The sequence below is a fragment of the Mytilus trossulus genome, chromosome 4 (assembly GCF_036588685.1).
Source record: "Mytilus trossulus isolate FHL-02 chromosome 4, PNRI_Mtr1.1.1.hap1, whole genome shotgun sequence".
Lineage (NCBI taxonomy): Eukaryota > Metazoa > Mollusca > Bivalvia > Mytilida > Mytilidae > Mytilus > Mytilus trossulus.
In genome coordinates this window covers 78252027-78266043 of record NC_086376.1, presented here as the reverse complement: position 1 = coordinate 78266043, position 14017 = coordinate 78252027, and the positions used below count along the sequence as shown (strand labels likewise).

Below are 14017 nucleotides of genomic sequence, written 5' to 3'. Positions count from 1 at the left end.
GCACGAATATCACAAATTTTTGTGACCATTTACTTAATTTGTTTTTGTATTAAATTCATTTATTAGTATATCTTTTATCATATTTAAAAACGTATTTATTAGTATTCCGTAAAAACTAACTTTTATTTTGCTTTAATTGTTTTCTATGTAATAGTCATCCTCCCTCTCTTTACATATAGGTTCTAAAATACAATTTAATCTATGTATTACAAATCTCTACATATATTTTCAATTAAATTAATGTGTTAGGATGGTCCTAGACCATCGTAGTAAGAACTGTCCTAAGACAGCTTTGTTTTACATCCTAAGACATGTCTCAGACACGTCCTAAGACCATCCTAAATAATGTCCTAAGACCTATCTTAGAACATATCCCAGGATAATTTCAATGACACGGCCCCAGGATAAGATAATAATATTTTAAGACAAAATAAAACACTGAAAATGTTATTTTGCAGAAGGTTTACTCCATGCACAACAGTAAACATTACACGTGTTTCTTCATGAAAGCATTGTAATTTCACCTCAACATAGCATTCTCGGAATTGCAATATTTGATCAGTTGAATTAGAAACTTGCGAATTTAGAAATTGCATAGGCCTACCTTGCGAAGCGGTGGCAATGACTCCGCTCAAGCATACTTTTTTTTTTACATAACCGGAAAACAAGCTCATTGTTTTCATTGCAAGACTGATTGTTCTACTTGTGTGGATTTCAGCTGTGAATAACTTTAATTATATGTTCTTCTAAATTTTTTTCGGCAATTTCTCATGGAAAATTTTATTTTGCAAAAGATTTACTCCATGCACAACAGTAAACAATACACATGACTCTCCATGAAAGCGTTCACCACAGCATAGCATGAACCGAATTGCAATATTCGATCAGTTGAATTAGAAAATTGCCAATTTAGAAATTGCATACCTTGCGAAGCGGTGGCAATGACTCCGCACAAGCATACATTTTTTGTACATAACCGAAAAACCAGCTCATTGTTTTTATTGCAAGACTGATTGTTCTGCTTGTTGATTATCAGATGTGAATAACTTTAAATATATGTGGTTTTTTTAAAATTCGGCGATTTCTCGTGGAAAATTTTATTTGCCATTAAGTTTTCTCAATGCACAACAGTAAACAAAGTGTCTCTCCATGAAAGCATTCACCACAACATAGCATTCACTGAATTGCAATATTTGATCAGTTGCATTACAAAATTGCGAATTTAGCAACATTCAAATTCAGCTGTGAATAAATATAAATATATGTTTTTCTACTTCCTTTTTGATTTATCAAGATTTATACCATGTATACACAAAACGTACTTGACCATGTGTAAAACTGCTTAGAACGAAGATTTATAAATATATATATTTTCCTTTACAAACTTCTATTACATTATCCTTATTTATTGAAAACATTGCATACATGTATGCTCGGAAGTCGGTTTCGGAATTCTACTTTCACTTTCGCTTTTAAACAGAACATATATATCACCAAGACTGAAGAGGTAAGTCCTTACTTTCCGAATATCTTCTAAAATAAAGTAAGCTAAGGGTTTAAAAAAGGTTTAAAGACAAAAAAAAAACAAAAACAGCACTATGGATGGGGACGGTTAAAATCCAAGCTCTAGAACCTTCTGAAGCAAATAAGTAAAGTTTACACAACATATATATGATATGTATATAATATACTTGTCTGGGAGTGAATGCGGAAACCATGCACTTTCCAATAAGGTACATTGTATCTAAACGCCAAAGGCCAATATAGGTAGGTTTTCATGGTACTGTTGTTAGTTATCTGTCGTTTTTCCCATTTTAGTATTCATGTTGAATCACATTCCCTTATAAACCATGTTAACTGAGTATATGTATATGTACATGTAGTTTTATGTTTACATACATATGTAAATGTGATTTTAAGTGTACATAACAGATAAATGTGTATGACAGTCACATAGTGTATTTAAATCCATATCTTCACATATATACTAGTATGTTTATATTTTTTTGTTTGGGCTTGTATCATATTTTCCCTCCGGTTTATATGATCCGTTCATCCTATATTGACTCTTAAAATTCAAGAGTTTATCTAAAAATGAGGGTACTTTTTGTAAAAATGAGGGTTCTTTGTATATGGCCTTCTAAAAACCGTTTCGATCCCTAACATCACTGAAGAGACATTTATTGTCGAAATCCGGATCTGGTGTACTTAAAAAATATTGACATCGTATGTTTGTGGCATTACATCGTGGCCACAAGTTAAATTGTTTTTTTCTGTTTAATATTAAATTTATATTAAGATTCATGTTGTTACATCTTGTGATCAATTTTATTTGTCAATCGCCAATGGCAGCCAGCAAGGTTAAAGAACATCAGTTGTTCGACCGGTTAGTCAAATGCGATTTGTTTAAATATACTTTTTCACTTTTTTGGTCTTTTGGAAAATGTTTTTAGACCCTTCTTCAACGAAATATGTTTTACATGCACACGTATAAAAATTGCGGTTTTTATCCAACGCAATCATAGGTTTGAACGTAGTTTTCAATTTAGACACGCTAGTAGAAGATGGCCATTGTTATATTATTGTTCGTTTCTGTGTTTGTTGCATTTTTAAGTTGTGTCGTTAATGTTTTCTCTTATTTTTGAGCTATTAAGATAAGACGTGGCACGGTACTTTTTTTATCCCAAATTCATTTGGTTTAGATGTTATATGTGTTATTCTCGTGGGGTTTTGTCTCATGCTTGGTCCGTTTAGACTGTGCGTGTTGCGTTTCGATGTTGTGTCATTGTTCTCCCTTTATATTTAATGCGTTTCCCTCGGTTTTAGTTTGTTACCCCGATTTTGTTTTTTGTCCATGGATTTATGAGTTTTGAACAGCGGTATACTACTGTTGCCTTTAGTATATATAGTATATATCACATAATACTGATTCAAATATGTGTGTGTCTTTAATCAAGTGTGTAAATAATTGCATGTCTAAGGCAACTTATATATACAGAAACTATATATATAGAGTGTACAGTGATATTGTTTCGGTCACCTTTCTAATTACAAGCAAAAATTATTATTATGATGACAAGAATTGATACTGTGTGGGTCAAAATCCGACTTACTGATTTTAGCTGGGTCAAGTTTATGATGAAGAGTCAGTGCCCCAGTGTTATAAAGAGTTCGTTGATGATTTTAGGCATCTTGAAGTATTTGTAGAAAAGCATCGTCATATGATTTTCCAAACTGTTACCACCGTATTTTAGAAGTTCACATTAAAAGTTATCTTTTTCATCCATACGCTTTGGATTTTTTCAGGATTTTTAATACTTTTCTTATTACGCAAAGTGTAATCTTTAGCTGAAACTTTTCAAGTGAATCATATGTCTCTTTTATATGGGTTTGATATCCATTTCGTAATTCCCGATGGAAGGTTCTCTTGGCTGATTTCTATTATATCCATGATTGACGTCTTAAAGTCATTTGTTGATGCCACGCGTTTACATGTTGCGTCGAATTTGGTTAATGATGTTTTACAAAAGTTTTGTGTGGTAAATATTTTGTTTCTTCTCTTTTTATTGCATCGATGGCATATTTATTACAACAATCTTTATCATGACGAGAACATCATTCAATCGGTACCCTCATCCCACAAAAACTGTCAAGTTGCAAAAAGATACTTCAAACTTTTCTCCTCATGCCTTTTCCGTGACACTTATTTTTGTTTCAATGTATACATTATTTGTGTTTGACTATAATAATGAGCAACGATCCAAACAATTAAATAAATGATCGTCCAAGACACGTGCTGACTCGATTATATAGTTATTATCTTAGACATTAATTATATAGTCTATTGATGAAAATAAATATTTTCAAACGACTGTATTGTTTATCATTAGGTTTATTTCACCACAAATAATAGCAAATGTAGCGAAATAAGAATGAATTCGTTCATAATTGACGATTGAAGGTTAAACAATAATTATAATGATATCTTCCCCTTCTAGTTTTGAATGCTTTAGGTTAGCTTTTATAAACATATTTTGGTTTTCAGGGAAAACAAGTCGGATTGATACGGTCGAGAACAAAGTCCCTATATAATCCTTTGGCGAAAAACAGAGTATAAATGAACTTGATATTGTTGTAGCATGTTGCTTTCTGTGCAGTCTTTCATCATTCCTCCTTCCATACACTCGATTGACTCACATATCTGGTTCTCCTCTAATTTGTTAACGATAACAATTTTATAACTCGATATAACAACATCATTGTCCTTCTGGGTCCTTCTTCTATCTTCTATAATCTTTGAACATAAACCTCGAGCTATTATATGTATACAAACGAAATGAGATCAATGTTCGTTTAGGATTTTTAACAGTTACTATGTACAGGATTTTTTTTACACATTTTTATTTAGAATAAAAACCGACTGCTTTATTCCTGTCACGAAGCGTTGTCATTTTAGCAGTTTTTTTAATATTGTCATACAAGTGGGAGGTTTTCTTGCCATAAAACCAGGTTCAACCCACAATTTTTGTTCTTTCTTAAAATGTCATGTTCCACGTTAAAAAAGGGCAGTTGTGATTAAATAGTCCCTTTATATGTATGTATGTAGGTGTTTGTTTTGTCGTAGCAGTCAGATCAGGGTTCTGCTGTTCCGTTGTTTATAAAGAAAAACTCTCAAAGGTGATTCGTTTTTCTCGGTTTTGGTTTGTGATCCTGATATTTATTCGCTTAATCAATTCATGAGTTTTGAACATTGGTATACTACTGTTGGCTCTATTCATCATTTTCAATCCCTTTTAGTGAATTCGAAAGGATATTTTCTTTTATATAGTATGTTATTTGATAATCTCTTTCTAAATCGAAGATATTTCCTTAAATGCACGTTGTGTTCTCTTCTTCAGCCATATATTTCTTTTCTTACTATTTTAAAGTTATCACATAAAGCATCTACTCTGCTTAATTTTGAGTTTCATTCCTTGTCATTTTAAAAATCTGCAAACTTTACCTATGTTTTCAGAGCATCAATATTTTCATGTACTGGCTGAATCTTGGTGGACTTGTTTTCCGATTTAGTTGCAATATGAATTAAAGATAGGATTGCATTTTCCTAATAACCAACATTTTATGTCCAAAAGGGTTTTGAAATAGATGTTGACGTATTGAGATTTGATGTTGTTTGTGGTTTGTTGCATGTGAAAAACTGGACTGTATCTCACGAAAATTAATTTCGTTTTGAATCAAATGTAACATTGAACATTAGTGTAGCATTTGCTTACCAGTTGATTAATTTTGTTTGAGGAAACAGTAATTATAGTATTTCCAGCTCCAAAAAAAAGACAGGTTCTGCTTCTGTTTTACAATTTGAAATTTCCTGTTTATAAAACTTTGATTTAAAAAAAAAACCAAAAGATTTTCTTATCCAAGGCAAAAATTACCTTAGCCGTATTTGGCACAACTTTTTGGATTTGTTTGTCCTCTATGCTCTTCAACTTTGTACTTGTTTTGCTTTATAACTATTTTGATCTATTTTGATCTGAGCGTCACTACTGAGTCTTATGAAGACCAAACACGCGTCTGGCGTATTGCATCAAATCCTGGTACCTTTCATAACTGTTTACAGCACTGGGTTGATACCTCTGCAGGTGGACTACCAATCTCCAATGTTATCATCAGCTCATGATTTATAAAAAAAACTTTTTCTAAAATTTACCTTTTATAAATTTCAAAATTATAAATAAAAACAAGGTTTCAACTCCCTCAAATAAGTTGAACTTTGGTGGATTTGTTTATGACCTGTTTGGTTCGGTTCTTTTTTACTTGGCTTTCACATATTCGGCTGTGCGCAATCCTGATGAAGGCAAAAAAAAAAACACAATTTATTACGTCTTATTTCGTTTTTTTTTTTGTAAAAAGAAGATAATAATTAAACTTTTTTTTTCTGCAGTCGAAATGGCCGAGAAAAATAATTTATCACTGGATATTGGAATATGCGATAAGGAGTTGTCAGATTCTGAAAACATCATTGTTTTGGAAAAGAAATCATATGATAAATCAGTTACAAGTAGCAACATTTTACCAAGCGATGCTAGAATTTCTGAAAGTAAACACGTAGTCACCGTATCAAATAGAGATGATTATAATTTAGATGTAAAAGATACAGCACAAAATAAGACAGAGGAAAAAGAAAAAGAAATCAATATTGTTATAAAATCGTTAAAAGAAGACTCCAGTGTTGAATATAGTATTGACTCTTCCGAGTTATCACACAACAATGTGACACAGATCAAAGCTATAGAAAATGAAGTTGAAAGGAAAACTGTTGTATCTGGGGATAATTGTGATAATTCTGGTATTATTCAAACAGAAATAAAAGAAAAAATGGTAAAAAGACAAGATGGTATAGAGACAGTCTTTGAAAATAAACAATGTACTGGAAGTAGTGATTTCTCTTTAGAAAATACATTAAATAATAATGACCAGATAGAAACAATATCAAATGAACAACATGGAACTTCTGAAAGCATGCATATCACAACAGCGCATGCAAATCAAACCATGAAATGCATAACTTCCATTGAAACGAACAACGGCGCACAAACTTGCGAATATAGTATTGACTCTTCCGAGTTGTCACACAACAATGTGACACCGATCAAAGCTATAGAAAATGAAGTTGAAAGTGAAACTGTTGTATCTGGGGATAGTTGTGATAATTCTGGTATTATTCAAACAGAAATAAAAGAAAAAATGGTAAAAAGACAAGATGGTATAGAGACATGCTTTGAAAATAAACAATGTACTGGAAGTAGTGATTTCTCTTTAGAAAATACATTAAATAATAATGACCAAATAGAAACAATATCAAATGAACAACATGGAACTTCTGAAAGCATGCATATCACAACAGCGCATGCAAATCAAACCATGAAATGCATAACTTCCATTGAAACCAACAACGGCGCACAAACTTGCGAAATTATGTGTTCGTCCACAAAATTCCCTGACGAGAGTTCAAAACAATTGCAATATGATGGTTGCAATCACCTAATTGCGACCGAGGCTTCACAAATAAAACCGGAAACAAAATTTCCAATATCCAAGTTTAAACAAAAGTCGGACCAGTTGACACTCCGGAAGAAGAACAGAAAAAAGTGTGCATCAGAAACGCGTGTTAATCCACAGCGAAGACATATTGCACATTCCACAGATGGTTTAGTGTATTGCAACCCACACAATGAAGTTGTTAAGTACTGGTGCCAAAAGTGTGGAATTGCAAAATGCGAAAAGTGCGTTAACGTGGTATATAGCAGAACTTGCATTAGTCATGTCGTGACGACGATTAAAGAACATGTAATCGGAACAAAGGTTGGTAAATAAACGGTACATGGAATTGTTATAAAAATAATTCGTTTAGTTGCTTTAGTATTTTTTTCCAACTTTTTGTTTTGCTGAAATGTCAAAGTCCTAGTATCAGTCTGTACATTAAGATAACCAATTATTAAATTTGAAAATATACAGAATAAGTAAAACCTTTCAAACTACAAACTAACGATTTGGCAATACATACTATGACAAATAAATAATACATAGGTGATTGAATTATGCCTAATTTTAAATGGAATACATAGACATTCTACGAATCATCAAACATGATACCTTTACTAACTAATGGTACAATTAAGGAGATGATATGTGTTCGAATGAGACTTCAATTTTAAATAGAAATTGATTTATTCACGCTCTATCCTTGCTTGTATTCTTAAACACGTTAGTAAATTACAATTTCACTTTTGAGCTTAGTTGTCTTAAATAGAATCTGTCCATATTGAAACTTATGCTACATATACTGTATATTTATACAATCTACCTTAAATCCAGGCTTCGTGACCTACAAACATCAGCATTTTGTATGATAAAGATTTAACCTCCAAAATATATGTTTGACAAATGAAATACTGGACCTGTTTGTGATACACAACCATTGTATATATAGCAGAAAAGTTTTGTAAAATACAAAATGTTTGTAAAAGCACTAACAAACAAAGTTCACATGATTAATATAAACACACTTTAGATTGAAACTAAACTAGAATCTTTTCAAACATGTATTTTAATTAGGAAGTCCAAAGGAAAAAGATTGAAGACACAAGTAACATTTGTTTAATGGCCTTAGATCGAGCTATCAGAGTTTTGCAACGAAATGAGCAGCAAACCGAGGTAAGTTTGGGGATAAAATGATAGAAACAAAATTTCATAAAAAATTTGGCTTCGAACTTCTTCTCATAAGCTTTGTATGTGAATTTATAATGAGCGTCACATACAACTGTGTACAAGAAATGATGATATATGATTACCATCTTGTTTTGTCTTGTTTGATCATGCGTAACACAAAATTAGAGATTTCGCTGAAATTAGTAATTTTAAGAGTCTTTTAATCGGATAAATCGCTTTTAAAACCAAACATATCATATAAAGCCATTATTTTACTTCTTAATTCAACTTCATCTGTCGTTAAGACATAAACAAACAAAACAGAAAAATAACAATCACTCAAAACGAAAAAGTTTCGAACAGCGGTTTACTACTGTTGCCTTTAACTATCAAATAAAAACATGCAACTACAACTGCTATAGGAACCAATCAAAATATTGACATAAATGAGATATTGCCTGTTACAAAAGACATCAGCTGGACAATGGGTGTATGGATAAGTCGATATTAAATCTGAAGTGACACATATAACACGAATACTTGGAAGAAAAATATCCCTTATTTTCACTAGACGGACACGCGACACAGAATTTTTAACGAAGCAGTGCACATGCAAGGTCACAGGCTGCATGCCATCCTCCTATACAGAAGGTTTTTACTCCAAACAAACCAATGTTTGTTCTTACTTCTTAATATCGCGTGTTAAGCGGAGAAGAGTTAAAACAACAACGTTCACATCTTAGACATGGCTTATGAGCTAGCTTACAACCTCACGCACTCAAGACGAGCATTCAAGAGTTAGCGGCTAATAAGTCCTAACACTATTGGTTTAGTTGGACAGAAAATACTAATATTATAGATCCACGGTTAAACGATTACCCAGCATATGTAGTCTGATGAAAGTTTTGCACAAAAGTTCAAATATCTTTCTAGTTAGAAATATCCATTTCTAATCTATCAATAGGAAAATAATTTGTTCTGAACGATATTCATGTAGACAATTGCTATTTTTATTTAAAACCTTTTATTTATTTCCTTTGATATGCTTTTGGTTTATTTAAATGATTAAACCAAAATAATAGTTGAAAGGATTACGGTAAAAAAAAAAAAAAAAAAAAAAAAAAGACATTTCTCATGATTACATCTAGAAAATTTTAGTTATATCATTTTCTTCTTCAAAATGCATTATACAAATAAAAAATTAAAATAGCGAAGATTGTCTAAGAAATAAATTTTTTAAGTTTAATTATATATTTCTACATACGAGATCCCATTCAACGTGTACCAATCTTTATACCATATTCTGTACCAAGTCAAGAACATGGCCATTGTTATATTATAGCTGGTTTCTGTGATGTTTCATTTAACGTTGTGTTTCCGTTGTGTCGTTTATTTTCTCTTATATTTGAGTGTGAATTTACATTACTATAAGACGTGTCACGGTTATTTTCTAACCCAAATTTATGTGTTTGGTTTTGATGTTATTTTTTTTATTCTCATTGGATTTTGTCTAATGCTTAGTCCGTTTCTGTATGTGTGTTACATTTTAATGTTTGTCGTTACTCTATTCTTATATTTAATGCGTTTCCCTCAGTTTTAGTTTGATACCCCGATTTTGTTTTTTGTCCATAGATTTACAAGTTTTGATCAGCGGTATACTACTGGTGCCTTTATGTACCATAACTCACTATTCCTCATTATGTATCAGGATTAACATTAAATCAATATTACACAGAAGCTTGAATTATATTACTGGGTGTGGTACGGTGAAAAAACATACTTGTCAAGAACTGTGCTAGTTAACTGAATTTGCTGTCATTCTCTGGCAAAATATTAAGTAGTATTTGTTTTGAATAAAAGCGTTGGTATATCAGAGCAACTTTAATTTTAAACTATATTTACCTTAGCTGTATTTGGCAAAACTTTTAGGAATTTTGGTCCTCAATGCCCTTCAACTTCGTACTCTGTTTGGCTTTTTTTTTTTTTTTTTTTTTTTTTTTTTTTTTTTTTTTTAACTTTTTTGGATTAAAGCGTCACTGATGAGTCTTTTGAAGACGAAACGCGCGTCTGGCGTTTATACTAAATTTAGTCTTAATGTCTATGATGAGTTTATTTACATTATTCAATTCAAAAGGTTTTAACTTTAGGCATACATGAACACCGTAAGTTTGCGATCTCTTTTGTAGTTACAAGCATTGATCCAGAAAGATAGAATTCGACAAGAATTTGCATCATTCTACAAATTACTTATTGAAGAGGAACGCACAGTTTTGGATGATATAGAAATGGTAATTGCATACATTAATTTTGTCAATAAGTTTACTGGTGTAATACTAATACACAGATCTAATTTTCTTTTCAATAATTTATACTGAAAATGCCGTTATATTTGAAACATGTTATTCGTTTTGTCACAATATATTCAACCTGGAAGGCATCTGAACAATCAAATATGAATAAAATTCATGTTTATTTTTTTGTGCGAAATCTTTTGGAATCAACAAAATATTGCAGATTTTTTTTATTCTATTTTTAAGTCTTTTCCATGACATAAGTCCTTTTAACGAAGCACACATATTTCAAAAATCTTCCTTTCATAAATTTTACGGACGCAATCTGTTTGACCGTTATGGAATAAATATTTAACAGATGATATCGGATAAGTTCCTTATGTCATAACTACAATTCACTTCCCTTTTCACCACGAATGTGACCCTCCGAATTCGACTATTTTCCAAGTTGAAATAACATTTACAACACGAAGGGTGCCACATGTCCACTTATCCTTCCGGAGCACCTGAGATCACACCCCGTTTTCGGTGGGGTTCCTGATGGTTACATGTAGTCTTCAGTTTTCTATATTGTGTACTATTATTTGTCTGTTTTTTTTTAAATTATTTTTTAGCCATGTTGTCAGTTTATTTTTGATCTATGAGTTTGACTGTCCCTCTAATATCATTTGCCCTTCTTTTGTCGACATTTTGGTAATAAATAAATAGAATCAGAATAAGGAGATGTGGTATGATTTCCATCTATGAGTTTAAGTGTCGCTTTGGTATCTTTTGACCCTCTTTTCCAACGCGGCCACTGTCAACAATATTTTCCAAAAAACAAGGCCATATTTGTACCCCTCTTGCACAACTCATAGAACTTTTTACCAATTTTTCTTAGTTTGAATTAATAACTACGTTACACAATATACATATTGGATTTATAAATTATGTAGATTTATATTGATTTGATTCTATACAGAGTCTTGAGGACTATAGAACACAGAACAGATCTTGTGAACAATTATATGGTTCTGTTGTTGAATATGAAGCTGGCTTGATGAGTAAAAGCTTAAGTCTTTTGGAAAAAGAAGATCCATTTGGAACTAATTCAAATGTAAGTGAATAAATTAAACTACTTTCTTTAATTTTTAATAATGAAAATGTTGAGAAAAAGATTTTCTTATAACAAAATTGTACACCATATAACAATTGTTAATGGAATTGGGACTGTGTCATATAGATAACAACCCGGGCAAAAAACGGAAAACAGACTAACACCACCAATGGGTCTTTAAAGCATTGAGAAAATCTCAAAGCCGTAGTAATATTAGACATGTTCACCATAAGCCGAGACCGAAACCGAAATCGAAACCGATACTAAAAACAATATTTAGGTGAATGGTAATTTTTAAAAATGGTAATTAACTCAATCCTTTTACTTAATTATATTATTTGAAATATGAATACACAAGATGGAGAATTGCTTCAATTCATCAATTAACAAAAATATTCCAAAAAAGTTAGACTCATGCATGTTATATGCAATCTAAGAAATTTATACTATTTATTTATGATGTACCCTTATCACGAAGCAGATTTCAGTGTAGCGAGAGAACTGGACATAGTTCTACTATAGGTGCAATATCGTTCAGACTATTTTTATAAAGAGAACCTTTTATTTTATAAATTTTTCAATCGTCTTATAGAATATTCTAACTAAACACTTCTTGCACGAATCATTTCATTGACAAATGTGCGTTGATCGCAGATTATTGCATTTTGATAGCGTAGCTGCCTTCCAATTTATGGCGTTGCAATATAATGTTCAGATGGATATATGGTATCGCCGCGTTACGTTATGACTTGAGGAAACCATATTTGATGTTTCTTATTTTCTTTCCTGTGTTTATATTGACTTGCGTATGAATCCATTGTATATGTTACAGTAAATAGGTGAAATTAGATATTACATGTAATTACTAAAATTTAGGAATTACAGGTAATCCCCGATGCACTTAGTTAATACAAGTAATTCCTGAAACGGCCCAGTTATTACCAGTAATTACTAATTTTAAAATGAATTTTTACACCTATTTACTGACTGCTAAAAAAATGTTGTATTATGGTCAGGTGATCAAAAGTTATGGTAATACTAACTAAAAGAATAGTTAGTACAATACAGTAAGTTTTGAATGGTTGATGTCTATAAAAAATATCTCAAATAAATATTGACTTTCAAATATTTAATTAAATCCGAGTAACTTTAGTTTTAATCCAAAATGGTTCAAGTTGAGCATTATACAGATAATTTTTGACCAATTTCAGCAGACATGGAAATCAGAAATATAAAACTCTCCTAAAGCATTATGTTTTAATATTTTAAAGAAAACTTTGAATTTTAAGAATATTTAGACTTACTACCTTATACAGATAAGATAACGTTATGTAGGTTAAGAACTGGAATGAACTGTTATGTGCATTAGCTTCGAGATAAAAAAAAAAAAAAAAAAATTTTGTTGTTAAATCATTAATAAAAATCCTATAGTGAAATTATAATTCAATGTTAGCAGCCAATCTGGTTATATTTGGTTAAAATAGCTGAGAGACAAGATTAATGAGTTGTGCACTTGCGAGTGAATATTTGGACATCATTGAATACTTATTCATGTGACTTTCAATTCAACCTCTAGCTGAAGATGGGTTATCGATGTATTAAGCTATTAAAGTTGTGGGTTTTGCAGAACAAATAGCCTACTTTTGCTGTTAATCGCAGGCTCAACAAAAATGAGGAAAAAATATTAAAATGTTCCTCTAGATACTATCTTTTGACAAGTACTGTAAGAAGCTTCTGTCAAAATTGGGTAAAAATCCAGGATGGTTTATAAAACCTAATGTTTTAAATACTTTAACTGCATAGTTTATGAAATGTTAACTGGGAAAAAAACTCTAGTCCATTTATAAGTAATATACGAAAAAAAGGATTCTTTTTACAAACTTTACTTTTGGATATTAACTTATGATCATAAAATTTTTGCTTCTGTCCATGTTTTGTAGAAATCCAGGATATCTGGAGAAAGTTATTTTAAAGTTTTAAACCACAGTGCATGATGGAGATTTTAATTTAACCAAATTATGAAAATCAATTTTAGATAGATATCATCGTCTTGCATGCATATATTTACAGAGTTTCAAACCATTTTCCAGTTTCAATTCACAAACACTAAAGAGTATGCACTTTTGATGTGCCTTATATTCCTACATCCTCAAGTACGCTTCCTTAAAATCCCTATCCCTTTACGTTCTTATTTGGTATCTTGAATTATGTTTTTAATTTTAAAACAAAAACATCAAGTTAGTAAATAGCTGTAAAAATGACCAAAAAAATCAGTGATTATCAGTAATCACTGAAACAACTAGTATATACATGTAATTACTGAATTGGCTAGTAATTACAGGTATTTACTGAAACGTTTAGTAATTACGTGTAATCCCTAATTTCACCTATTTACTGTAACATATATAAAGATGTCTACTAT

At 31.2% G+C, this 14017-nt stretch overlaps 1 protein-coding gene across 1 annotated transcript in view; it reads left to right on the top strand.

Moving 5' to 3' along the window:
* Positions 1 to 1386: 1386 nt before the first annotated feature.
* LOC134716042 (uncharacterized) overlaps positions 1387 to 14017 on the top strand; it is a 35755-nt gene continuing 23124 nt past the window's right edge. The window contains exons 1-5 of the mRNA XM_063578728.1: positions 1387 to 1507; positions 5942 to 7362; positions 8116 to 8214; positions 10395 to 10496; positions 11461 to 11595. Of these exons, the coding sequence (XP_063434798.1) occupies positions 5947 to 7362; positions 8116 to 8214; positions 10395 to 10496; positions 11461 to 11595 (1752 nt within the window). The 5' untranslated portion in view covers positions 1387 to 1507; positions 5942 to 5946. The remainder of the gene's footprint in view (positions 1508 to 5941; positions 7363 to 8115; positions 8215 to 10394; positions 10497 to 11460; positions 11596 to 14017) is intronic.